Source organism: Hypanus sabinus, chromosome 1 (genome assembly GCF_030144855.1).
Source record: "Hypanus sabinus isolate sHypSab1 chromosome 1, sHypSab1.hap1, whole genome shotgun sequence".
Taxonomy (NCBI): Eukaryota; Metazoa; Chordata; class Chondrichthyes; order Myliobatiformes; family Dasyatidae; genus Hypanus; species Hypanus sabinus.
Genome location: NC_082706.1, coordinates 3,561,519 through 3,588,617, shown reverse-complemented (window position 1 = coordinate 3,588,617; position 27,099 = coordinate 3,561,519). Strand labels below are relative to the sequence as shown.

The following is a 27,099-nucleotide window of genomic DNA, read 5'->3' as shown; positions in this document are numbered from 1 at the left end:
ACAAGAAACACACACAAAATGCTGGAGGAACTCAGCAGGTCAGACAGTGTCTATGGACAGAGTAACACACACAAAATGCTGGAGGAACTCAGCAGGTCAGACAGTGTCTATGGTCAGAGTAACACACACAAAATGCTGGAGGAACTCAGCAGGTCAGACAGTGTCTATGGTCAGAGTAACACACACAAAATGCTGGAGGAACTCAGCAGGTCATGCAGTCCTGAGGAGGGTCTCGGCCCGAAACATCAACTGTTTATTCTTTTCCATAGATACTCCTGACCTGCTGAGTTCCTCCAGCATTTTGTGTGTGTTTCTCTGGATTTCCAGCATCTGCAGATTTTCTCTTGTCTCAGTACACACAGATTGTTCTCAGACTGAGCATTGTGGGAGGGGCTGTACTGAGGGAGGGAAACACTGTGGAAGAGAGGGGGTTATTGAGGGAGGGTCACACTGTGTGGGACCTTCCTGCCCTCCAAATTGACCATGTTGATTCTGCTGAAGTCCTCTGGGTGTCCTGATCACTGCCTGTTCCTGCTGAGACAGTGATCTGGGAGCCATTGCCTCCTCTCTGTGAGAGACAGTATCACAGCAAAGCCCCCTGGGCCATGCAGGGGTCAGGAATGTCCTGGGATTACGTGAGGGCTGGAGAAACAGGGTGGACAGGCTGAAAACAGTGAGTTCTGCTGTCAGTCCTTATGGAATAGACACATCAGTGTGTGTGAAATCCTGGTGTAACAGGAGAGCCCTCAGCCTGCAATAGAGCCGACAGTGGTCCTTTGGACCCTGGAGACCACCTGTCACTGCGTGAATATCCTTTCACCGTAGAGAATGAGTGTCCGGTCAAGGGTTAATGGTTCTTCTCCCTCTCTCTTTACTGAGGCCCCTTTGCCCCACCGCCTGCTGAGGTGATCGACACTTCCGTTCACCTGTTCATCGGCTAATCCCAATGGTGGTGAGTGGGCGGGTGTCGTGGATGTATCCTGGTTCTCCATCTCCGGCAGTCCGGATGTGATTTCCCTCAGCTATCCTTGAAAGGAGATCATATCAGGAGCTCCACTGACTGCAGTGTGTGTAGGTAGAATTCAACATAGAGCTTAGAAACCTTAGGCAGCGCATTCCACGCAACCACCACTTTCTGTGTAAAAAAAAGCTTACCTCTGACAACCTCCCAGGTCAGAGCACAGAACGTAACAGCACGTTACAGGCTCCTGGCCCACCATGTTGTGCCGACCTTTTAAGCTTCTCTGAGATCAATCAACCCTTCCCTTTCCCTCCCCATCGCCCTCCATTTTTCTATCATCCATGTGCCTAAGAGTCTCTTAAATGTCCCTCATGTATTGGCCACCACCACCATTCCTGACAGCATTCCACACACACACCACAGTCTGTGTTTAAAAAAACCTGCCTTTGACACCACCCCCTCCCTTGGTTCCCTCCAAGAGTGCTGGTGCGTGAAATGTACTGCCAGCGATGGTGATAGAGGTGGATACAATAGGGTCTACAATAGAGCCTCTTAGATAAGTACACGGAGCTTAGAAAAATAGAGGGATATGCAGTAGGGAAATTCTATGCAGTTTCTAGAGTAGGTTACATCGTTGGCACAACATTGTGGGCCGAAGGGCCTGTAATGTGCTGTAGACTTTTTTGTTCTATGTTCTAATCACCTATAAATTATGCCCCCACGTATTAGCCATTTCCACCCTGGGAAAAAGTCTTTGGCTGTCCACTCGATGCTCTTTTCACCTTGTACACCTTTATTGATCGCCTCTGATCTTCTGCTGCTGTACAGTGCTATGCTCTATGTTAACTGTCCAGTGCAGGAACAGACCTTTTGGCCCAGCAATTCTGTCTAACCAATCCCTCCCTGTTCACATGTTCCAGAACCAGAATCAGGTTTATTATCACCGGCATGTGACATGAAATTTGTTAACTTAGCAGCAGCAGTTCAATGCAACACATAGTCTAGCAGAGAAAGCGAGAGAGAAAAAATAATGATAAATAAAATAAAACATAATAAATAAACAAGTAATTCCATTATGCCTATTGAATAGATTTAAAAGAATGTGCAAAAGCAGAAATACTGTACATTAAAAAAGTGAGGTAGTGTCCAAAGCTTCAATGTCCATTCAGGAATCATATGGCAGAGGGGAAGAAGCTGTTTCTGAATCGCTGAGTGTGTGCCTTCAGGCTTCTGTACCTCCTACCTGATGGTAACAGTGAGGAAAGGACATGCCCTGGGTGCTGGGGGTCCTTAAAAATGGACACTGCCTTTCTGAGACACCGCTCCCTGAAGATGTCCCGGGTACTTTGTAGGCTAGTGCCCAAGATGGAGCTGACTAGATTTACAAACTTCTGCAACTTCTTTCGGTCTTGTGCAGTAGCCCCTCCATACCAGACAGTGATGTAGCCTGTCAGAATGCTCTCCTTGGTACAGCTATAGAAGTTTTTGAGTGTATTTGTTAACGTGCCAAATCTCTTCAAACTCCTAATAAAGTATAGTCACTGTCTTGCCTTCGTTATAACTACATTGATATGTTGGAGTTATAAAGAACTACAACATATGCACCCGTCACTCCCTGTGCAAAGAATATCCCCCCCTATACTTTCCTCCAATTGCGTTAAAATGATTCTGTCTTGTGGGTGCCAAGTTAGGGAGATGCTATTACAGCTCAGAGCATTCTGGGGTTTGGAGTTCAATTCCAGTGTCCTCTGTAAGGAGCCTGTACGTCCTCACAGTGGAATGTATGCGTTTTCCCCAGTGTTCCAGTTTCCTCTCACAGTCCAAAGACATTCCGGGTAGGTTAACTGGTCGTTGTAAATTGTCCTGTGATTAGGCTGGGGTCATTTGGGGTTGTTGGGGGTTGCTGGAGTGGGGCGGTACTGCTCATAGGGCCGGAAGGGCCTACGTCACCCTTTATCGATAAATAAATCAATCTTAGCCATGATATGGCTTTGGGAGAGAATGAGTGGTAGTGGGTTCAGAAAGTGAGGTAGAAGTCTGCAGGGACTTGGCATGGGTTAAGTTTGGGGAGTGTGTGGAGACGGCCTGTGTCCTGGATAATGGAGCACTGTCTGGCCTTCTGAACCGATGAGTCCATGAAAACACACTTGCAATCTCACACTCTCAGACATACACACTCACACAGACTTTCACACACTCTCTCACATCCATACAGACTCACACTCAAACACACACTGTCACACAGACACACACACTCACTCTCTCTCTCTCACACACAGAATCTCTCTCACACACATGCACTCTCTCACACACACACAGACTCACATACACACACACTCACTCTCTCTCTCACACACAGAATCTCTCTCACACACACACTCTCAAACACACACAGACTCACATACACACACACTCACTCTCTCTCTCACACACACAGACTCACATACACACACACTCACTCTCTCTCTCACACACAGAATCTCTCACACACACACACTCTCTCACACACACAGACTCACATACACACACACTCACTCTCTCTCTCACACACACAGACTCACATACACACACACTCACTCTCTCTCTCACACACACAGACTCACATACACACACACTCACTCTCTCTCTCACACACAGAATCTCTCACACACACACACTCTCTCACACACTCTCTCACACACACACAGACACATACACACACACTCACTCTCTCTCTCACACACAGAATCTCTCTCACACACACACACTCTCAAACACACACAGACTCACATACACACACACTCACTCTCTCTCTCACACACAGAATCTCTCTCACACACACACACTCTCAAACACACACAGACTCACATACACACACACTCACTCTCTCTCTCACACACAGAATCTCTCTCACACACACACACTCTCAAACACACACAGACTCACATACACTCACACGCACTCACTCACTCACTCATAGACCAGTGGTAAGACTGAGGCAGACATAACCACAACAGATCACAATTCCACGGTGGTGTAGGTCGGGAGTTCACTGGGTGAGAGGTCAAGAGGTGCCGGACTCTCATTACAAGCTGAGGTCAGCGGAGGTTAAGTACGTAAGAGATCGAATGGAAGAAAAGCAAACTGTTAATCTGTAAGGGGGCAGGGTCAAACTGTCAGGGGGAGGGGCTCATTCTTCAGCACTGGTCAGCAGCCTCCAGCAATTACAGGTCAGTGCTCAGGCCAGGGGGGAGTACAGAAACGCAGGGAGGACACACGGGAACATCCCTTCCTTTGTTCAGACACTTCCTGGCAGACTGTGAGGCTGGTTCACCAATAGGGATCGAGGAATTCTGGAAGGCATGTATGCAGTACCCCCGTGTACTAGAATCTCTGCATACACAGAATCCCAATATACGCAGAACCCTAGTGTACTAGAATCCCTATATACACAGATTCCCAGTGTACTAGAATCTCAGTATACACGGAACCCAACTGTACTAGAATCCCTGGATATACAGAACCCCAGTATACACCGAACCCCAGTGTACTCAAACCCCAGTATACACAGACTCCCAGTGTACTAGAATCCCTGTCTGCACAGAACTACAGTATACTAGAATCTCTGGAGACACAGAATCCCAGTTTACTCAGGGTGGGGGTGGGGGGGGTGCTGGGATGCGGAACACAGTTGCATAGCAGCTAGCAGAATGATTTTTGGCGCCAGATATCGGGGTTGAATACCCATTGCTGTCTTTGAGGATCTTTCGTTCTTCCCAAGACTCTGTGAATTTCCTGCAGGTGTTCTGGTTTCCTCCCACATTCCAAACACGTACTGGTTGGGGTGAGTGAGTTGTGGCCATGCTTTACTGGCGTTGGAAGCAAGTTTTAGGTTGTTGGTTCACTGGATCTAGGACAGTTTTGACCGTCTATGGTTTTCCTTTTCTTTCTGCAGAGACCTGAGGAGTAACCTGATCAGCACCATCCAGGTCGGAGCCTTCAGCGGCCTCAACTCTCTGAAGCGGCTGTAAGTAGTTTGAATTTATTAGAACCAGACTCTTAGAGCAGGACCATTCAACCACCATCCCATCTCCAACCTTCCCAACCACTGACCCATCCTCATCCTCTCCCCCAACCACCACCCCATCCTCATCCTCCTCCCCAACCACCATCCCATCCTTATCCTCCTCCCCAACCACCATCCCATCCTTATCCTCCTCCCCAACCACCATCCCATCCCAAACAACTTCCCTCCCAACCACAATCCCATCCTCATCCTCCCCCCCAACCACCGTCCCATCCCCAACCCTTCCCTCCCAACCACCATCCCATCCTCATCCTCCTCCCCAATCACCATCCCATCCTTATCCTCCTCCCCAACCACCATCCCATCCCAAACAACTTCGCTCCCAACCACCACCCCATCCTCATCCTCCTCCCCAACCACCATCCCATCCTTATCCTCCTCCCCAACCACCATCCCATCCTTATCCTCCTCCCCAACCACCATCCCATCCTTATCCTCCTCCCCAACCACCATCCCATCCTTATCCTCCTCCCCAACCACCATCCCATCCCAAACAACTTCCCTCCCAACCACAATCCCATCCTCATCCTCCCCCCCAACCACCGTCCCATCCCCAACCCTTCCCTCCCAACCACCATCCCATCCTCATCCTCCTCCCCAACCACCATCCCATCCTCATCCTCCCAACCACCATCCCATCCTCATCCCCCTCCCCAACCACAATCCCATCCTCATCCTCCTCCCCAACCACCATCCCATCCTTACCCCCTCCCCAACCACCATCCCATCCCCAACTCTTCCCTCCCAACCACCATCCCATCCCCAACCCTTCCCTCCCAACTACTGTCCCATTCTCATCCCCCTCCCCAACCATCATCCCATCCCCAACCCTTCCCTCCCAACCACCGTCCCATCCTTATCCCCCTCCCCAACCACCATCCCATCCCCAACCCTTCCCTCCCAACCACTGTCCATTTTCTCATCCCCATCCCCAACCCTTCCCTCCCAACCAGCGTCCCATCCTCATCCCCCTCCCCAACCACTGTCCCATTCTCATCCCCCTCCCCAACCATAATCCCATCCTCATCCCTCCCAACCACCATCCCATCCTTATCCTGCTCCCCAACCACCATCCCATCCTCATCCCCCTCCCCAACCACTGTCCCATTCTCATCCCCATCCCCAACCCTTCCCTCCCAACCACCATCCCATCCTTATCCCCCTCCCCATCCCTCCTCCCCAACCACCATCCCATCCCCATCTGTCTTGGAGACAGTGTGTGAGGAAGGATAGGCGGGTGATAGAGAAGGGACGTGCTCAGATGGATGGTTTATTTTAATGCAAGGAGTGTTGTGAACAAAGCGGATGAGCTTAGAGCGTGGATCGGTACTTGGAGATATGATGTGGTGGCCATTACAGAGACTTGGATGGCTCAGGGACAGGAATGGTTACTTCAAGTGCCGGGTTTTAGACATTTCAGAAAGGACAGGGAGGGAGGCAAAAGAGATGGGGGCATGGCACTGTTGATCAGAGATAGTGTCACAGCTGCAGAAAAGGTGGACATCATGGAGGAATTGTCCATGGAGTCTCTGTGGGTGGAGGTTAGGAACAGGAAGGGTCCAATAACTTTACTGGGTGTTTTTTATAGTAACAGGGATATCGAGGAGCAGATAGGAAAACGGATCCTGGAAAGGAGTAATAATAACAGAGTTGTTGTGATGGGAGATTTTAATTTCCCAAATATTGATTGGCATCTCCCTAAAGCAAGGGGTTCCGATGGGGTGGAGTTTGTTAGGTATGTTCAGGAAGGTTTCTTGACACAGTATGTAGATAGGCGGACAAGAGGAAAGGCTGTACTTGATTTGGTATTGGGAAATGAAACTGATCAGGTGTCAGATCTCTCAATGGGAGAGCATTTTGGAGATAGTGATCATAATTCTATCTCCTTTACAATAGCATTGGAGAGAGATGGGAACAGACAAGTTAGAAAAGCATTGAATTGGAGTAAAGGGAATTATGAGGCTATCAGGCAGGAAATTGGAGGCTTAAATTGGGAACAGATGTTCTCAGGGAAAAGTACGGAAATGTGGCAAACGTTCAGGGGATATTTGTGTGGAGTTCTGCATAGGTACGTTCCAATGAGACGGAAGTTATGGTAGGGTACAGGAACCGTGGTGTACAAAGGCTGTAATAACTCTGGTTCAGAGATCTAGGTAATGTTAGAGATCTAGAAGATTATAAGGCTAACAGGAAGGAGCTTAAAAAGGAAATTAGGAGAGCCAGAAGGGGCCATGAAAAGGCCTTGGTGGGCAGGATTAAGGAAAACCCCAAGGCATTCTACAAGTATGTGAAGAGCAAGAGGATAAGACGTGAAAGAATAGGACCTATCAAGTGTGACAGTGGGAAAGTGTGTTTGGAACCGGAGGAAATAGCAGAGGTACTTAATGAATACTTCAGTATTCACTATGCAAAAGGATCTTGGTGATTGTAGTGATGACTTGCAGCGGACTGAAAAGCTTGAGCATGTAGATATTAAGAACAAGGATGTGCTGGAGCTTTTGGAAAGCATCAAGTTGGATAAGTCACTGGGACTGGATGAGATATACCCCAGGCTACTGTGGGAGGTGAGGAAGGAGATTGCTGAGCCTCTGGTGATGATCTTTGAATCATCAATGGGGATGAGGGAGGTTTTGGAAGATTGGAGGGTTGCAGATGGTGTTCCTTTATTCAAGGAAGGGAGTAGAGATAGACCAGTGAGTCTTACCTCAGTGGTTGGTAAGTTGATGGAGAAGATCCTGAGAGGCAGGATTTCTGAACATTTGGAGAGGCATAATATGATTAGGAATAGTCAGCATGGCTTTGTCAAAGGTAGGTCATGCCTTACGAGTGTGATTGAATTTTTTGAGGATGTGACTAAACACATTGATGAAGGTAGAGCCGTAGATATAGTGTATATGGATTTCAGCAAGGCGTTTGATAAGGTACCCCATGCAAGGCTTATTGAGAAACTAAGGAAGCATGGGATCCAAGGGGACATTGCTTTGTGAATCGAGAACTGGCTTGCCCACAGAAGGCAAAGAGTGGCTATAGACGCGTCATATTCTGTATGGAGGTTGGTGACCAGTGGTGTGCCTCAGGGATCTGTTCTGGGACCCTTACTCTTCGTGATTTTTATAAATCACCTGGATGAGGAAGTGGAGGGTTGGGTTAGTAAATTTGCTGATGACACAAAGGTTGGAGGTGTTGTGGATAGTGTGGAAGGCTGTCAGAGGTTACAGTGAGACATTGATAAGATGCAAAACTGGGCTGAGAAGTAGCAAATGGAGTTCAACCCAGATAAGTGTGAAGTGGTTCATTTTGGTAGGTCAAATATGATGGCATTAATGATAGTATTAATGGTAAGACTCTTGGCAGTGTGGAGGGTCAGAGGGATCTTGGAGTCCGAGTCCATAGGACGTTCAAAGCAGCTGTGCAGTTTGACTTTGTGGTTAAGAAAGCTTATGGTGTATTGGCCTTCATTAATCGTGGAATTGAATTTAGGAGCCGAGAGGTATTGTTGTAGCTATGTAGGACCTTGGTCAGATCCCACTTGGAGTACTGTGCTCAGTTCTGGTTGCCTCACTACAGGAAGGATGTGGAAACCATAGAAAGGGTGCAGAGAAGATTTACAAGGATGTTGCCTGTATTGGGGAGCATGCCTTATGAAAACAGTTTGAGTGAACTTGGCCTTTTCTCCTTGGAGCAACGGATGAGAGGTGACCTGATAAAGGTGTATAAGATGATGAGAGGCATTGATCATGTGGATAATCAGAGGCTTTTTCCCAGGGCTGAAATGGCTGCCACAAGAGGACACAGGTTTAGGGTGCTGGGGAGTAGATACAGAGGAGATGTCAGGGGTAAGTTTTTAACGCAGAGAGTGGTGAGTGCGTGGAATGGGCTGCTGGCAAAGGTGGTGGAGGTGGATACGATAGGGTCTTTTAAGAGACTTTTGGATAGGTACAGGGATCTTAGAAAAATAGAGGGCTATGGGTAAGCCTAGTAATTTCTGAGGTAGGGACATGTTCGGCACAATTTTGTGGGCTGAAGGGCCTGTATTGTGCTGTAGGTTTTCTAAGTTTCTATGTTTGTATGAAGGGTTTCAGCCCAAAATATTGCCTGTTTATTCCTCTCCAGAGATGCTGCCTGACCTGCTGAGTTCCTCCAGCATTTAATGTATGTGGCTCTGGATTTCCAGCATCTGCAGTATCTCTTGTGTTTATCATCTCTGTTGGAGATGGATGTTTCTCTTTGATCTGAGGGAGATGGAATGACCCTGAAGAATAGCTGATAAGATAACTCAGTTTTGTCAGAGTTTCGTCAGAGGCACAGAGAGGGGTGGGATTTGAGGCCTAAGCAAGAGACTGAATGATAGAAGTGATATTTATTTATTTTTTGAGATGCAGCATGGAGTAGGCCCTTCTGGCTCCTGGAGCAGCATCACACAACAACCCACTGATTTAACCCTGGCCTAATCACGGGACAATTTACCAATTAACCTACCAAGGCTACTCCTTTGCCACACACAACACAAGGTTCTTCTGTCCAACGTCAATCAGGTATAGAATTTTGTGATGTTTTTCCAGACAAGAGAAGGAGGAGCAGACTCATTGACTTGCAGTAACAATGTTATCACAAGCCTCTGGCCTAGTGCACGGTCACTTGTTCCTCTGTGTTTCATGAGTTGTCCTGCAAGTACAGGGGAACACCACCACCTTGAGGCTGCGCTCGAAATAACAAGCAAGAAATACTTCATTGTCATCGAGGGCGACTCCCAGTGATGGGGGTGGTGGGGAGTGAGGAATTCAGAGGAGATGTGCGAGGCAGAGAGGTGGAAGATGTTTGATGATTAACTCATTGTGGTGCAGAAAAGTGGCGGTTCTGTCTCAGTCCTGTTCGCCCGACCTGGAACAGCTAACGGTCAAATATCATCCATTTTATCTGCCAAGGGAATTTTCAGGTCAACATCAGACAGGCACTGGAGGATTTCAACCAGGCCAGCCTGAAGAAGTCTCTGAACAACCACCACCAACATCTCACCCGTGGAGCCAACACACTCAGTCACTTTTTTATCACCATCAGGAAAGTTTACCATGCTATCCCATGGCCACACTTTGGAAAGTCTGATCACCTGGCTGTACTACTTCTCCCTGCTTACAGGCAGAGACTAAAACCTGCAGCTCCAGTGGTGACGATCAAGAAAGTATGGTCAAAGGAAGCAGAAGAGCACTTATGGAACTGCTTTGAGTTGGTGGATTTGTCTTTGAGTCTGAAAGAGTACGCCACAGTTGTCACCAACTTCATCAAGTCCTGAGTTGTTGAGTGTGTACCTTTGAGAACATATTGGACGTACCCAAACCAAAAGCCATGGATGAACCAGGAGATTCGTTTTCTGCTAAGGGATGGATCTGTGACATTCGAGACTGGTGATCAAGAACTAGGTACAACCTACAGAAGACTATTTTAAGGGCAAAAAACCAATTCCATTGAGGTTAGAGATGGACTTGGATGCACATCAGCTCTGGCAGAGTTTTCAGGCCATTACTTTCTACAGAACAAAACCTAACATCATGACTGGCAGTGATGCTTCACTCACAGATGAGCTCAATGCCTTTTATTCTCACTTTGAAAGGGAGAATAAAACTACCAGTGCGAATCCCTGCAGCATCTGGTAACCACGTGATCTCTGTCTCAGAGTCTGTTGTCAGAACATCTTTCAAAGGGGTGAACACTCACAAGGCATCGGGCCCCGATATTGTACCTGGTAGGGTTCTGAAAACCTGCGCCAGAGGTTACAGGGAGAAGGTAGGAGAAAGGGGTTTTGGGGGATAATAAGTCAGCCATGATGGAATGACGGAGCAGACTCAATGGGCTGAAAGGCCTGATTCTGCTTCTATTCCTTATGGTCTTCCCTTTTACACAGCAGTGTCAGTTTTAACCGTGTGGTGGGGACGTGTCAGCTGTTCTCTGCCTTGGGAAAGATGAACAGTAGGCTATAAACTCTCTCTCTGCTCACTTCACATTCTTGCTTCAGTTCTAGGAGATTTTTAACTAGCTTTATCTCCAGGATCTCACAATCCACAAATTTATCACTTGCTACACAAGTTTCATTGCATTGCTAAGAAGGCATACGATGTGATGACCTTTTTTAGTTGAGGGATTGAGTTCAAGAGCCGTGAGTTAATGTTGCAGCTCTATAAAACTCAGGTTAGACCACACTTGAAGTATTGTATTCAGTTCTGGTTGCCTTATAAGAAGGATGTGAAAGCTTTAGAGAGGGTGCAGAGGAAACTTACCAGGATATTGCTAGGATTAGAGAGCATGTCTTAAGAGGATAGGTTGAGTGAGTGAGGGTTTTTCTCTTTGCAGTGAAGGAGGATGAAGGGTGACTTGATAGGGGTGTACAAGATGATAAGAAGCGTAGATCATAGAGTGGACAGCCAGAGACTTTTTCTCAGTGTGGAAATGGCTAATATTAGGAGAAATACTTTTAAGGTGATTGAAGGAAAGTATAGGGGTAATGTCAGAGGCGAGTTTTTTTACATAGCCAGTGGTTGGTTCATGGAACGCTGCCAAGATGGTGGTAGAGGCAGATACATTAGAGACTCTAATGAAACTCTTCGGCACAAATGGAGGGTTATGTGGGGGTGAAAGGTTCGATTGGCCTTAGAGTATGTTAAAAGGTTGGCACAACATTATTGGCCAAAGGTCCTGTACTGTGCTGTAATGTCTATGTTCTAGTTGAGGGATACTCTTTCTCAGTCTGTTATGCTGCCAAAAGCTCAGTTAAATCTGTTGAACCTCCCAAGTTACGGTGTGAGTTGGTTAGCCCTTGTCTAATGAGAGGCAGTAACTGTACCTAGCTTCACCGCTGGGAGCTTAGGCTGGTGGTCAGAATCTACACTCTTTGGAACTGATTATTCATTGTGATCAATTTCCTTTAATACAGGGACCTGTCTGATAATCGAATTGGATGTCTGAATCCTGGGATGTTTCAGAGCCTGACCAATCTGATCAGACTGTGAGTATATGTGGCCAAGGCTACGGCTTTCTGAGATTTTATTGTTGGCCTTTTAAGTTTTCCTCCTATAAATGTTTAGTTCTTGTTGAAGCAGAGAAGGCTAAATGAATTTATTCAAAATCCTGGTGGGTATTGATCAAGTAATATAGGTGTTTCCAGTGGTGGAGTTCCCAGGGGTGGAATGAGCAAGAGGGGAGATGAGGTGCGTTTATCCTACTGTCAAAGTCAAATCAAATGTATTATTGAAGTATGTACAGTAAATCTCAAGGTTGAGTGGCAGGGTGGAGATTAGTCTCTACCAAAGGGGGTGTAAGGTGCTCCTTCCCTCCGCTAGCCTACAGGTCACCCTTGGGCAAGGTGTAGCACTTGCTTAGCCCCCTCCCCCAATCAGGGTGATGTGAAGCAGGTGGTGGACGGTCATATGAGCAGCTGGTGCAGAACACAAGTCCTGGTTATGTGACCTCTGACACCAGGCAGACAAACTCTGAAGAGTATTGATAATGGCAGGGGTCACCCGTCTTGTAAAGACACCGCCCAGAAGAAGGCAATGGCAAACTACTTCTGTGGAAGAAATTGCCAGAACAATCATGGTCAGGGATAAGACCATGTTTGCCTGTGTCATATGACACTGTGTATATTGATGACGATGATAACGCCAAAAGCTACCTTGAGATAAATTTTCTTACAGGCATTTCAACGTTCAAAGTAAATTTTATTATCAAAGTACATGTATGTCTGCAGAAATTCTCTGATGACTCAGCAAGTGTTGGGTCTATAAAGGGAGGACAGGAGGATGAATACGGGGTCCTGGGGAGGACTTTGCCAAATGGTGTAAGCTGAATCACCTGCAGCTCAACATCAGTAAGACAAAGGAGATGGTGATAGACTTCAGGAAGACTAAGCCTGCACTGCTCCCTGTTACTATTCAAGGTGACAACGTGGATATGGTGAGGACATGGGGTGCCCCTGGGTGACTGACTAGAATTGAGCACCAAGGCAGATGCAGTGTACAAGGGCAGACTCACCTCTACTTCATTTAAAGGAAAACTAAATGCAATTGAACTGATGAAAAATAAGTAAAGACTGACAACCAGCCAACGTGCAAAAGAAGACAAATTGTGCACAAATAAATAAATAAATGGAAAATAATACTGAGAACGTGAGATGTAGAGTGCTTGTGAGCGTGCAGCATGTGGAATCAGTTAAGATGAGTAGAGTATCCACGCTGGTTGAACTGGTACAGACTCGTGATCTGATTCCAATCTGACCTATGGCACTGACGTGTGGAGTTTACACATTTTCCCTGTGTGACTGCACGGGTTTCCATTGGATGCTCCATTTTCCTCCAACTTCCGTCCCAAAGACGTGCAGGCCAGTGGATTAATTGTACATTTCACCTTATGGGCAGACAGGAGGTAGAATCTGTGGAGTGTTGAGGGAAATGTGAGAAGAATAAATTGGTTAGTATGGAGTCTGTGGGCAGAAGGTCCTGCATCTGTACATAGGACAGTAATTGTGGGGATGCTGGAGTTCCCTCTAAGACTGGCATCAGTAGATATGGAGGAACATTCTACCTTCCAAAGACATTTGAATTAATTGTTACATGGGAGAAATAGGGAAATTAAAAATTAACTTTACTGGTCACGAGAATATTGAAATGCACAAAAAATGCTACATTTGTGTCAAATCTAATCAGTGTGGATTGTGAAAATCAGCAAGTGTCGATACACTTCTGCCACCAGCATAGTGTACCCACAGCTTACTGTTTGTGTTTGGACTGTGGGAGGAAACCGGAGCAGCTGGGGAAACCCACAGGGTCACAGGGAGAACGTAGAAACTCCTCACAGGTGGGAATTGAACCTGGGTTTCTGGCATTGTAGAGTGATACACTACTGTGCTGCCCTATTTTGAACCAATAACAAGCTAAAACATGATGGGCCGAATGGCCTAATTCTGCTTCTGTGTCCTATGGTCTACAATGTTCCAAGAGTACTACTTAAGCACATTCAGACAAAAGGTGATGTAATGTGGACAGGAAAGAGGCAAGCAGAAACATCTGGGTATTGAGGTGGGATTAACGTGTTTCCTGACAGGAGCGAAGGATTCCCGCTCTCAACGTCTTCACTGAGTCCCATTATTCGCAAATTCTGTCTGCGACTGCGATTCTCCAAATCAGTAATCTTGGCTTTATACTGCTCCAAAGTACGAGTAGTTGAATTTAATTTCTTTTCTAAAGAGTTCACAGGGAATTTCCCAGCAAGGATGGGGACTGGAATTGGCTTCATCTTTCTGTGTGAAATTGTTGAGGTCTGCTGCAGCATACGGGCAATTTCTAACAGTTGATCTTTTACACACTGAACAGAAATATCTCAGGGAACATCTTCTCCACGCTCAAACCCGATCTCTTGGATGGTTTGGCCTCACTCAAAGTCATGTGAGTATGAAGCAGATCCTTCAAATCGTGGCCGCAGTCTCCCTTCCGCCAGCTTCCTTCGTCCTGACAGGACTTTGGTCACTGAAATCTGAAAGGGCTGTTCACGCTGATGCATCTCTGCAGATCTTCCTCAGTTTGACCATGATGCTGTTCACATCTGCTCACACTGAGGGACAGGTAGTACAAAGGGAGGGTCACACTATGGGAGGATAGTACCAAGGGAGGGTCACACTGTGAGAGGGGTGGTTCTGAGGGAGGGTCACATTGTGCTTTGCACTTGGAAGGTTGCAGCTGAGGGAGATCAGTGACCCCTGACCCTCCTTGAAATCGGAGTGACAATGATATGCTTTTGTCTTCAGCGATTTCAGTACGGAGTACCTGGTGTGCGACTGTAACATGCTGTGGGTGCTGAACTGGGAGAGGAGGAAGTCAGTGCGAATCTCCGAGGAAACGCTGTGTGCTTTTCCTAAAGCACTGAGTGGAAAGCCGTTGAAAGACCTGAAGGAAAGCCAGCTGGTGTGTGGTAAGCACCAACACTGCATCAATTTATAAATCACCTTTAACACAGCCAGAGGTTTGCGAGTAATCCTCATTGGAGGCGTGGAGAGGGAGCAACCAGTGGTTGGTTACAGCTTCTTAGGAGGAGGAGGAGAGGTTTGAGAAGAGATTGTAGAGTGCAGGGCTTGGACGGAAAGGGTTTGGCATTGGTGGTGATTACATGTGGGGAGGTGAGTGAGCTGTGGGAGTCTCGGAGGATCAGACAGTCCATGATTTCATCCCAGGTCAAAGACACATGTTTAAAGTGAGAGGGGGTAAGTTCGAAGGAGATGTGCAGGGTAAGGCTCTCTTTTTAGAGAGTGGTAGGTGTCTGGAATGGGCCACCAGGGGTTAGAGAGTCATCGAGCATACAGTGCAGAAACAGGCCTTTCAGCCCATCTAATCTGTGCCAAACTGTTCTTCTGCCTTATCCAATCAACTGTGGCCAGATTGAGGTTAAAGCAGATACAGCAATGGCTATTGGACACATGAATGTGCAGGGAATGGGGGATGTGGGTCATGTGCATGCAGAAGGGATTTTGTTTAAATGCATATTTTATCATCTGTTAATATTAGTGTTAATATTTTATGTGCTGTATGTGACATATGTACTGTGTTTTACACCTTAGTCCCTGAGAGATGTTTTGTTTGGCTGTATACATGTGTGTGGTTGAATGACAATGAACTTGGTTAGCACAGAGAGTGTGGGCTGAATGGCTTGTTCCTGAGCTGTACTGTTCTGTGTTCCGTGACCTTTTCTGTGTGTCAGTGGGACAAAAACAGCATAGCCACAGAAAGAAGCAAATAGTAAACATGAGAGATTCTGCAGATGCTAAAATCCAGAGTAACACACAAAATGCTGGAAGAACTCAGCAGGACAGGTAGCATCTATGGAGAGAAACAACAGTCGAAGCTTCGGACTGAGACCTTTATATAATAACCATATAACAATTCTTGGCCCTTCTAGTCCATGCCAAACGCTTACTCTCACCTAATCCCACTGACCCTCACTCCGCCCATAACCCTCCATTCCTTTCCTGTCCATATACCTATCCAATTTTGCTTTAAATGACAATACCGAACCTGCCTCTACCAATTCTACTGGAAGCTCGTTCCACACAGCTACCACTCTCTTGAGTAAAGAAATTCCCTCTCATGTTACCCTTAAACTTTTGCCCCCTAAGTCTCAACTCATGTCCTCTTGTTTGAATCTCCCCTACTCTCAATGGAAAAAGCCTATCCACGTCAACTCTATCTATCCCCCTCATAATTTTAAATACCTCTATCAAGATCCCCCCTCAACCTTCTACGCTCCAAAGAATGAAGACCTGACTTGTTCAATCTTTCCCTGTAACTTAGGTGCTGAAACCCAGGTAACATTCTAGTAAATCTCCTCTGTACTCTCTCTATTTTGTTGACATCTTTCCTATAATTTGGTGACCAGAACTGTACACAATACTCCAAATTCAGCCTTACCGATGCCTTGTACAATTTTAACATTACATCCCAACTCCTTTACTCAATGCTCTGATTTATAAAGGCCAACATACCAAAAGCTTTCTTCACCACCCTATCCACATGAGATTCCACCTTCAGGGAACTATGCACCATTATTCCTAGATCACTCTGTTCTACGGCATTCTTCAATGCCCTACCAGTTAACATGTATGTCCTATGTGGATTAGGGAGCATGTCTTATTAGGGAGCAAAAAAAAGTGGCACACCTGAGGACTGGGAGAAATTCAGAGACCAGCAGAGGAGGACAAAGGGCTTAATTAGGAAAGGGAAAAAAGATTATGAGAGAAAGCTGGCAGGGAACATAAAAACTGACTGTAAAAGCTTTTATAGATATGTGAAAAGAAAAAGATTGGTCAAGACAAATGTAGGTCCCTTACAGTCAAAAACAGGTGAATTGATCATAGGGAACAAAGACATGGCAGACCAATCGAATAACTACTTTGGTTCTGTCTTTACTGAGGAGGACATAAATAATCTTCTGGAAATAGTAAGGGACCAAGGGTCTAGTGAGATGAAGGAACTGAGGGAAATGCATGTTAGTAGGGAAGTGGTGTTAGGTAAATTGAAGGGATTAAAGGCAGATAAATCCCCAGGGCCAGATGGTCTGCATCCCAGAGTGCTTAAGGAAGTAGCCCAAGAAATAGTGGATGCATTAGTGATAATTTTTTAAAACTCCTTAGATTCTGTCTTAGTTCCTGAGCATTGGAGGGTGGCTAATGTAACCCCACTTTTTTAAAAAGGAGGGAGAGAAAAACCGGGGAATTATAGACTGGTGAGTCTGACATCGGTGGTGGGGAAAATGCTAGAGTCGGTTATCAAAGATGTGATAACAGCACATTTGGAAAGAGGTGAAATCATCGGACAAAGTCAGCATGGATTTGTGAAAGGAAAATCATGTCTGACAAATCTTATAGAATTTTTTGAAGATGTAACTAGTAGAGTGGATAGGGGAGAGCCAGTGGATGTGGTATATTTAGATATTCAAAAGGCTTTTGTCAAGGTCCCACACAGGAGATTAGTGTGCAAACTTAAAGCACATGGTATTGAGGGTGTGGTATTGATGTGGATAGAGAATTGGTTGGCAGACAGGAAGCAAAGAATGGGAGTAAACGGGACCTTTTCAGAATGGCAGGCAGTGACTAGTGGGGTACCGCAAGGCTCAGTGCTGGGACCCCAGTTGTTTACAATATATATTAATGATTTAGACGAGGGAATTAAATGCAGCATCTCCAAGTTTGCGGATGACACGAAGCTGGACAGTGGTGTTAGCTGTGAGAAGGATGCTAAGAGGATGCAGGGTGACTTGGATAGGTTAGGTGAGTGGGCAAATTCATGGCAGATGCAATTTAATGTGGATAAATGTGAGGTTCTCCACTTTGGTTGCAAGAACAGGAAAACAGATTATTATCTGAATGGTGGCCGATTAGGAAAAGGGGAGGTGCAACGAGACCTGGGTGTCATTATACACCAGTCATTGAAGGTGGGCATGCAGGTACAGCAGGCGGTGAAAAAGCCAAATGGTATGTTGGCTTTCATAGCAAAAGGATTTGAGTACAGGAGCAGGGAGGTTCTACTGCAGTTGTACAAGGCCTTGGTGAGACCACACCTAGAATATTGTGTGCAGTTTTGGTCCCCTAATCTGAGGAAAGACATTCTTGCCATAGAGGAAGTACAAAGAAGGTTCACCAGATTGATTCCTGGGATGGCAGGACTTTCATATGAAGAAAGACTGGATCGACTAGGCTTATACTCACTGGAATTTAGAAGATTGAGGGGGGATCTTATTGAAATGTATAAAATTCTAAAGGGATTGGACAGGCTAGATGCAGGAAGATTGTTTCCAATGTTGGGGAAGTCCAGGACGAGGGGTCACAGTTTAAGGATAAAGGGGAAGCCTTTTAGGACTGAGATGAGGAAAAACTTCTTTACAGAGTGGTGAATCTGTGGAATTCTCTGCCACAGGAAACAGTTGAGGCTGGTTCATTGGCAATATTTAAGAGGAAGTTAGATATGGCCCTTGTGGCTAATGGGATCAGGGGGTATGGAGAGAAAGCAGGTACAGGGTTTTGAGTTGGATGATCAGCCATGATCATACTGAATGGCGGTGCAGGCTTGAAGGGCCGAATGGCCTACTCCTGCTCCTATTTTCTATGTTTCTATGTTTATGAGATTCAAGCTTATTTATCATGTGTACATAGGAATGTACAGTGGTAGATTTATGAGGAGAGGTTGAATGAGCTGGGATTTGCTGTTTGGAGTGAAGGAGAATGAGAGGTGACTTAATGGAGGTGTCCAAGATGATAAGAGGCACAGACTGAGTGGACAGCCAGAGACTTTTTTCCCAGGATGGAAATGGCTAATCCGAGAGGACATAGTTTAACGATGATTGGAGGAAAGTACAGTATAGAGGGATGTCCAAGGTAAATGTTTACACAGACAGTGGTGATTGCATGGAATGCCCTGCCAGGGTGGTTTAGGAGCCTTGGATAGGCATATGGATGAAAGGAAAACAGAGGATTATGTGGGAGGGAATGGTTCACACATCTTTTCCATAATGAGGCGACCAGAAAGGACCCATCTAATTTCTCATATTTACTTACAACTGAAGAGTTGGTCAGCACAACGCTTTACAGAACGAGCAACCCAGGTTAATTCCCTGCCGCTTTCTGTAAGGAGTCTGTGTGTTCTCCCCATAACCACGTGGGTTTCCTCCCACAGTCCAAAGACGTACTGGTTGGTAGGTTAATTGGTCATTATAAATCACCCCATGATTAGCCTCGGGTTAAATACGGGCTTGCTTGGAGAGCTGGAAGGGTCTGCTCCAGACTGTATCTCCGTAAATTAATTAATGGATTAATTAAGAGGCCGTTTGGTCTGCTGATTCTCAGAGCAATCACACTAGTCTTAATTCCATCATTCCTTTCTTTCATATTCCTCTCAATCGCCACCAACCCCACCTCCATCTCCCACTGCCCAGCCTCACAGCAGTAACATACAGCAGCCAATTAACCTACCATACCTTGGAGAGAGGACATTTAAGTTAATCTTTCTGGTCAGTGACCTTTCTTCAGCTGGAGACCGAGCATTGAGTTGGAGCAAAAGGCCTTCTGCTCCTTGGTCTGTGGCGGCTACAGGTTTCCTTTACCAAGGACCTCCCGTTTCTTCCTGTCGAATGGAAGCTCGCTGAGTCAGATGTGGCCGTTCTACCCCCAGCTGCTGCTCATAGCTTTCCAAGGCTCAGGAACACCTTTGCACCTCCTCTTTCCAAGTAGAAAGAACTTTTCTGGACAGTTTTCAAAAAGAAAATAAGTATTTGGCTTTAAGAAAGCATCATCTGAGCCAAGACAGCCAAATCAGCCTCATTTTCCTTAATTGGGAACATGCAGGTTACTTGGCATTATTGACAGATTCCATACAAAAGCAAGATTTGTTTCCTAAGCAAGCCTTAGGAACACCAGTTTGGCCTGATTGAGGCTGTGGTGAAAGAAGGATCTCCTGGACCTGGTGCAGAATGGCCCAGAAGCACAGTCTGTCAGCTCCATGAAGGACAGGAGAAGCCATAGAATGCAACCACATGGCCCAAAGGATAAGGCATCTGACTTTGGTATTTGTCAGATGAAATGTCTTGAGAGACTCGACCGATGCTCCTTCCCCTCTTGATTTCAGAAGCGACTGTTTGAATCTATCCACAAACCTGTCTGAATGTGTATGACATGGGGGTGAGCGGAGGTGGATAATTTCACTGTTCTGGCAGAATACAACAAGCTGCTGTGGACTGAATGAGTGCCATTTTCAGAAACAAGCATTTCTGGTATCCCAGAGTGGCTGAAGATCTGAAGCAGCTGCTGAATGGGAGCCTCTGTCATTGTTGACTTTATGGATAATACTTCTGGCCATTTGGAATAAGCATCAACCAGTACATGGTAAGTACATCTGCTGATTGGGCCAGCGAAGTCAAAACTAGACTCCAAGGTCTGGTAGCCTGAGGCCGTGGATGTGGATCAGCTCTACTTGGATACTTTGCTGCCAAAGTACACTGCCTGCATATGGATAGGATATCTTCATCTCTGCCTGGCCAGTGTCCAAAGCTTCTTGCCAGGGCTTTCATTCAATTGATGGCCAGGTGACCATGGTGGAATATTTTCAGTACTTTTGGTCAAATGTTCATGGACTCACTATTCTGTCTCCATTAGGCAGAAATCCACAGTTGAGAGAGATATAAATGGAAGGGTGCAACATCTTCCTCATCTTTGACTGGCCATCAGACAACAGATAGGATCTGCAGCTGTTTCTGCACCAATCTAGTCACGATAACTGGAAAACCTTCAGCCACATTGAATACAACTTGGTAGACTTTGCAATCGATTGAAATCGCAGTCACAACTGCATTTTCATTTTCATGAATCTACTGATTCTCAAGTTTGGAATGGGCACCACCTGACCACGCTCCTGGGTTGATTTGGACTTGACTTCAAAACCGCAGCTAATAACGTCATTGCTCACCTTTGCAGATAGTTGGCTATATACGCTGGGATGCCTTTCTCAGACCCGAAGATGGACGACAATGGCTTGCGATCAGTAAGCAGAGGGAAGCATCTTGTGGAATTTCTCCATGGCAATGATGATTCCCAGGGCTTCCTTCTCGATTTATCCATAGTTCCTTTCTGTTGTGGTCAATAGTATGGCTGCATGTGACAGCTTTTTCAGAACCATCAAGGAATATATGGGAAATGTCAGCCCCCACCCATGACTGGACATATCCACTGGGCAATGATAGACAACTCTGGGTTGAAATGCATCAAGCCAAGGTTGGATGACAACATATTCTTCACCCTATCATAAGCCTCAAGGCATTGCTTGGACCATTTCCAGATAGCACCCTATTGAGCAGGCATTGAGTGGCTCCCTCAGCCAGTGCATTGCTGGAGGAAATGCTGAACAGTGACTGGTCATGCTGAAAGATGGAATGAAATCTGATGGTGGAGGCATTTTTCAAATAGCAGTTTTCAGGACCATGCTCATCTATGATGAATCCCTGATATTTAATAGAAGACATTGGTGATGCACCATCAATACCTCACTCTGAGACGTAAAGGCGAGATATCGGCTTTTATTGACTGGAAGAAGGAACGAGCAGTGGTTGTCCACCATACTACATCCTGGAGACAGAGAGGCCAGGCTCAGACCTCAATTGCCTTTATACAGGGGTCTGTGGGAGGAGCCACAGGAGCAGTCAGCAGGGGGCGAGTCCAGACAGGGATATGTAGTTCACCACATTCGGGAGGCGACATTTTTCTGCCCGAAGTCAGGATTGGAGTTTGTTCAAAATGTGGTTGAGGTGTTAGCATAGCTCCGTCTGATCTGTGTCCGTCACAATGAAGTCATCGAGATAAATGGCGACACCATCATTACCACCCAACATGGTATCAATTAGCTGTTGGAAAATTGAAGAGCTGCCTTCACCTTGAAAGGCAAACAGAGAAAGGAAAGCAACCCCTTATGTGTCGTAATGGTGAGAAGCTCCTGTGAATTTTCTGTCTCTTCCACCTGGAGATGGGTTTCAGCCAAGTCCAACTTTGCAAAGTAGTGACCAGCAACCAATTTTACAGAGATCTGCTGGTACCAGTAATGGGTGCTGGTGTGTCTCCAGAGCTGCACTGAGACCAGTTGAGAAATCGGTGCAGGAAACAGGTTGGATGTTGGTAACCAGGAGAAAGGGGCTGGATGTCAGTAAGCAGGGGAAATGGGTTGGATGTTGGTAAATGGGAAATGGGTTGGATGTTGGTAAATGGGAAACGGGTTGGATGTTGGTAAATGGGAAACAGGTTGGACGTTGGTAAATGGGAAACAGGTTGGACGTTGGTAAATGGGGAAAAGGTTGGACGTTGGTAAATGGGAAACAGGTTGGACGTTGGTAAATGGGGAACAGGTTGGATGTTGGTAAATGGGAAACGGGTTGGATGTTGGTAAATGGGAAACGGGTTGGACGTTGGTAAATGGGAAACAGGTTGGACGTTGGTAAATGGGAAACAGGTTGGACGTTGGTAAATGGGAAACAGGTTGGACGTTGGTAAATGGGAAACAGGTTGGACGTTGGTAAATGGGAAACGGGTTGGACGTTGGTAAATGGGAAACGGGTTGGACGTTGGTAAATGGGGAACAGGGTGGACCTTGGTAAATGGGAAACAGGTTGGACGTTGGTAAATGGGAAACAGGTTGGACGTTGGTAAATGGGGAACGGGTTGGACGTTGGTAAATGGGAAACGGGTTGGACGTTGGTAAATGGGAAACGGGTTGGACGTTGGTAAATGGGAAACGGGTTGGACGTTGGTAAATGGGAAACGGGTTGGACGTTGGTAAATGGGGAAAAGGTTGGACGTTGGTAAATGGGAAACAGGTTGGACGTTGGTAAATGGGGAACAGGTTGGATGTTGGTAAATGGGAAACGGGTTGGACGTTGGTAAATGGGAAACGGGTTGGACGTTGGTAAATGGGAAACGGGTTGGACGTTGGTAAATGGGAAACAGGTTGGACGTTGGTAAATGGGAAACAGGTTGGACGTTGGTAAATGGGAAACAGGTTGGACGTTGGTAAATGGGAAACGGGTTGGACGTTGGTAAATGGGAAACGGGTTGGACGTTGGTAAATGGGGAACAGGTTGGACGTTGGTAAATGGGAAACAGGTTGGACGTTGGTAAATGGGAAACAGGTTGGACGTTGGTAAATGGGGAACGGGTTGGACGTTGGTAAATGGGAAACGGGTTGGACGTTGGTAAATGGGAAACGGGTTGGACGTTGGTAAATGGGAAACGGGTTGGACGTTGGTAAATGGGAAACGGGTTGGACGTTGGTAAATGGGAAACGGGTTGGACGTTGGTAAATGGGAAACGGGTTGGACGTTGGTAAATGGGAAACGGGTTGGACGTTGGTAAATGGGAAACGGGTTGGACGTTGGTAAATGGGAAACGGGTTGGACGTTGGTAAATGGGAAACAGGTTGGATGTTGGTAAATGGGGAACAGGTTTGACATTGGTAAACAGGAAACAGGTTGGACGTAGATAAGACAAACAGATTGGACATTTGTAAATGGGAATTGGGTTGGATGTTGGTAAACAGGAAATCGGTTGGACTTTGGTAAATAGGAAATTGGTTGGAGGTTGATAAATGAGAAACAGGTTGGACGTTGGTAACCGGAGGAAATGGGTTGGATGTCCGTAACCAGGGGAATTGGGTTGGACGTCGGTAACCAGGGGAAACGGGTTGGATGTCGGTAACCAGGGGAAACGGGTTGGAAGTTGGTAACCAAGGGAAACAGGTTGGACGTCGATAACCAGGGGAAACGAGTTTGGCAAAAGGACCAGAAGCAGCTGCCAGGAAAGTACAGGGTGAACATTCAGTGAAAGAGGTAAAATGGGTGGTTTGACATGCAAATCAGAAACAGGTTTAAGCTTTACATATTTTCCTTAATGATGGCATGGTAGCAAAGTGGTTAGCATAAAGTTTTGCAACGCCAGTGACCTGGGTTCAAGTCCCGCCATTGTCTGTAATGTGTTTGTGTGTTCTCGCCGTGACTGTGTGGATTTCCTCTGTGTGTTCTGGTTTCCTCCCACAGTCCAGAACCATACAGGTTCGGGTTAGTAAGTTGAGGACATGCTATGTTGGTGCTGGAAGATTGGCAGCACTTGTCAGCTGCCCCAGTGCATCCTCAGATTGTGCCGGTTGTTGACGCAAACAACATGTTTTATTGTATGTTTTGATGTGAAGAATAAAGGTAATCTAATCTATCATCATAAAATTAAAATTAAATCTAGGCCTGTGTGGAAACACTGGGGCATCATCGAAACTGTGAGATAGCTGAGCTAGAATGAATGAGATGAACTGTGAGATGAATGGCCTGTGGATGCAGTGGATGAAATTAAAGGGGTGTACAGGGTATGAGCTGGTTCACTGAGTTCCCTTTTGGCCACAGATGGACCTCTGGAGCTACCCATCCTGCAGCTGATTCCCGTCCTTCGCCAGGTGGTCTTCCAAGGGGACCGTCTACCGTTTATGTGCACGGCCACCTACCTGGACAACAGCACCCGAGTGCTGTGGTACCACAATGGCATCCTGGTGCAGCCGGAGGAGGAGAATGGCGTGGTCATTATGGAAAGCCTTATTCACGATTGTTCATTGATATCCAGGTAATGTGTACAAGAAGGGACCAACTGGGGTGCGTGGTAGCATAGCAGTTAGGGCAACAATGCCAGCTGTAAGATTGGGATTCAATTCCTGCTGCTGTGTGTAAGGAGTCTGTACTTCTCGTGACTGTGTGCATTTCAGTCTCCTCCCACGGTCCAAAGACGTACAGGTTCGGGTTAGTGAGTTGTGGGCATGCTACGCTGGCACCAGAAACACGATAACACTTGCAGGCTTCCCATCACAAACCTCACAGATTTGATTTGATGTACTTTACTGTATTTGAAATGAAAGAGAAGGTTGGTTGGTTGTTTGAAGGGTCGTTCACTGAGCCTGGAGGTTAGGTCGCAAACGTTTCATCACTAGTCAAGCTGACATCATCAGTGTGCAATTGAGTGCTGTTTTTGCCGAGTGCTCGTGTTTATATCCATCGGACTCGTTGTCTGATTGGTTGGCTGCTGCACTGGGCAGTTTACAAACCTGTACATCTGTGGGATTGGGCTGAGGCGTGAGCCACGGACACCTCGGACACGGAACCAAAGCTCACCACGATCAATAACCAGCGGAGATCACTCAGCTGTCGGGTTGGCTGAGAGCGGCCAGCACGACAGCCAACCGATCAGAATGACGAGTCGGGCCAACGTAAACAACACTCAGTTACACCCTGGTGAGGTCTCCTCAACTGGTGATGAGATGTATGCCACCTAACCTCCAGGCTCAACCAATGACCCTACAAACATTTCACTGTGTGTTTCGATATTTTAACATCCGTGTGACAAATACAGCTTATCTCACCTTCTCTTGGCTGGCTGTTCTATAGGGCAGCGTAGAGGAGGCACAGGGCCTGGCAGGCTGAGGGACCAGGCTTTATGCAAGGGCAAGCCTTCGAGGTGAGGGGGCAATTGAACCCTAGGGTGCTCCCTAACGTCGTACAGACATTGGAGTTTAAGTCAGAGAACCAGTGAGACTGCAAATCCAGTGTTGCACCAGGTCATCACATACTTGGATAGCCTTGAACTTGTAGGCCGGGTTGTGGATGGAGGAAGCTGGGTTTTAGGCGGAGGAAATAGAGTCCTGAGCATCATGGAAGTGTTGAGAAAAGATTAGACACTTAGACCATAAGGCATGGGAGCAGAGTTAGGTGGCTTGGGCCATCGAGTCTCATCATGGCTAATTTATTTTGCCCCTCAAACCCGTTCTCCTGACTTCTCCCCATAACCTTCGACACCCTTACTAATCAAGAGCTTCCACTTTAAATATACCCAATGACTCGGCCTCTGCAGTCATCTGTGGCAGTGAATTCCACAGATTCGCCACAGTTAACACAACATTATTACAACTGGGGTGTTGGATTCCAATGTCATCTGTAAGGAGTTTGAATGTCATCCCTGTAGAATATGTGGATCTCCTCCGGATGCTCTAGTTTCCTCCCACAGTCCAAAGGTGTGCCAGTTAGTAGGTTAATTGTTCATTGTAAATTGTCCCATGATTAGGCTAGGATTAAATCGGGTTGCTGGATGGTGTGGCTGGAAGGGCCGGAAAGGCCTATTCTGTGCTGTATCTCAGTAAGTAAATAAATTCCTCCTCATCTCCATTCTAAAAGGACATCCTTGTATTCTGGGATTGTGCCTTCTGGTCCTAGACTCACCCACTGTAAGATTAAAGAGATCTTTAATGGGTAATGAGTTCTGGGCAGAGAGTGTTGGGTTCTGGTTGAAGAACGTTAAGCTCTGGGTGGTAGTTGTTGAGGTCCGGGTGGATGGCATGGAATTGTGTGCATGATGGAAGTTTTGGCTAATGTAGGGAGGTGCTGCATTCCATATGGAGGCTTTTGGGATCGGAATAGAGGCAGCTGGATTTGGTTGGAGCTTATTGTTGGATTTCGGATGGAAGGGATTATGTCCAGGATGGTTGTTGCAAACTCCTGGGTGGTTGGGTTTGAAGTTTGGATTGAAAATAGTCCATGCTGATATGAGGCTATTGAATTCTGACAGAGGGTTATCTGGTGGCCTGGGTGGGATCGTTGTGGACTGAATTCGAGATGGACAACTCCCTCTTCTGCTTGCAGGAAGTTAGTTTCAGATGGGGGTGGTGGTGAATTTAGGATGGAGCGGGTGCATTCTGGCTTTGTGACAGAGGATATTGTGATATAGTCATAGAGTTGTACAGTTGTTGACATAAACAATGCGTGTATCGACATACATGTGACAAATAAAGCTAATCTTTAACTGTAGCTCACCCTTCATCTTATATGATCTACCCTTCTGCTAAATTCATGTTACAGTGTCTACCTCCCTGCCCTCATCATTCTCTGGTCACTTCTTCCAAAAATCCAATCAAATCTGCAAAACATGTGTTTATTTTTATTTATAGAGATTCAGCACAGAACAGACCCTTCCAGCCCTTAG

The 27,099-nt window shown here is 46.4% G+C and overlaps 1 protein-coding gene across 1 annotated transcript in view; it reads left to right on the top strand.

Annotated features, from left to right (window-relative positions):
* adgra2 (adhesion G protein-coupled receptor A2) overlaps nt 1–27,099 on the top strand; it is a 175,458-nt gene that overhangs the window by 95,510 nt on the left and 52,849 nt on the right. The window contains exons 3-7 of the mRNA XM_059960283.1: nt 4,896–4,967; nt 11,953–12,024; nt 14,387–14,458; nt 14,818–14,981; nt 24,483–24,696. Coding sequence (XP_059816266.1) covers nt 4,896–4,967; nt 11,953–12,024; nt 14,387–14,458; nt 14,818–14,981; nt 24,483–24,696 — 594 coding nt within the window. The remainder of the gene's footprint in view (nt 1–4,895; nt 4,968–11,952; nt 12,025–14,386; nt 14,459–14,817; nt 14,982–24,482; nt 24,697–27,099) is intronic.